The 575-nt window shown below is 51.5% G+C and overlaps 2 protein-coding genes across 2 annotated transcripts in view; both read left to right on the plus strand.

Annotated features, from left to right (window-relative positions):
• Nucleotides 1–575, plus strand: part of TMEM245 (transmembrane protein 245) — a 133,018-nt gene that overhangs the window by 114,068 nt on the left and 18,375 nt on the right. The gene's annotated exons all lie outside the window — the stretch shown is intronic.
• The window catches only part of CTNNAL1 (catenin alpha like 1), a 74,765-nt gene continuing 74,533 nt past the window's right edge, over nucleotides 344–575 (plus strand). The window contains exon 1 of the mRNA XM_008072772.2: nucleotides 344–546. Coding sequence (XP_008070963.1) covers nucleotides 406–546 — 141 coding nt within the window. The 5' untranslated portion in view covers nucleotides 344–405. The remainder of the gene's footprint in view (nucleotides 547–575) is intronic.

Consider the following 575-nt stretch of genomic DNA (forward strand, 5'->3'; position numbering starts at 1 on the left):
TGAAAGAAAAGGCATCAGGGAGAAGAAATGTCAAATAGATATTTTGAATTGTGACCAAAAGCTTATGTATAAATAGTTTTTCTTCTCTTTAAAGAAAACAATGTATATGTAGAAGGACGATTCTTTCTAGAGTAACTAAGAATTTCCAATTGACAAAAGAATTTCTGTTTTCTTTCTTAGAAAAGAATATGATTTCCAAATCTGTAAGCTCTTGGTGGCAACTCCAGGGATTTGTTTTAGATATAGATTCAGCTATCAATCCGTCTATTTTTCCTCAAAGAGGCATGCAATGCCCCCGAGTGGTGGGGGCGTCGGGTGTAGGTGAAACGGACCAGTTGCGTCAGGGCCGACGCGCGTCGGGCGCTCGGCGGCGTGGAATCCCGGTTGCGGGACGGACCGAGGGCCATGGCCGCCTCTCCTGCCCCCGCCGGCGCTGGCGGCGCCGGACCTGTCTACGGCTCGGGCCCGTCGGGCTTCGCCCTCGACTCGGGACTTGAGATCAAAACTCGCTCGGTGGAGCAGACGCTGCTCCCGCTGGTTTCTCAGGTAAAAGTGGCTGCCGGGGCGCCCCCTCG

Source organism: Carlito syrichta, unplaced genomic scaffold (genome assembly GCF_000164805.1).
Source record: "Carlito syrichta isolate Samal-C Ts95f unplaced genomic scaffold, Tarsius_syrichta-2.0.1 Scaffold315407, whole genome shotgun sequence".
In the NCBI taxonomy this organism is placed as follows: domain Eukaryota; kingdom Metazoa; phylum Chordata; class Mammalia; order Primates; family Tarsiidae; genus Carlito; species Carlito syrichta.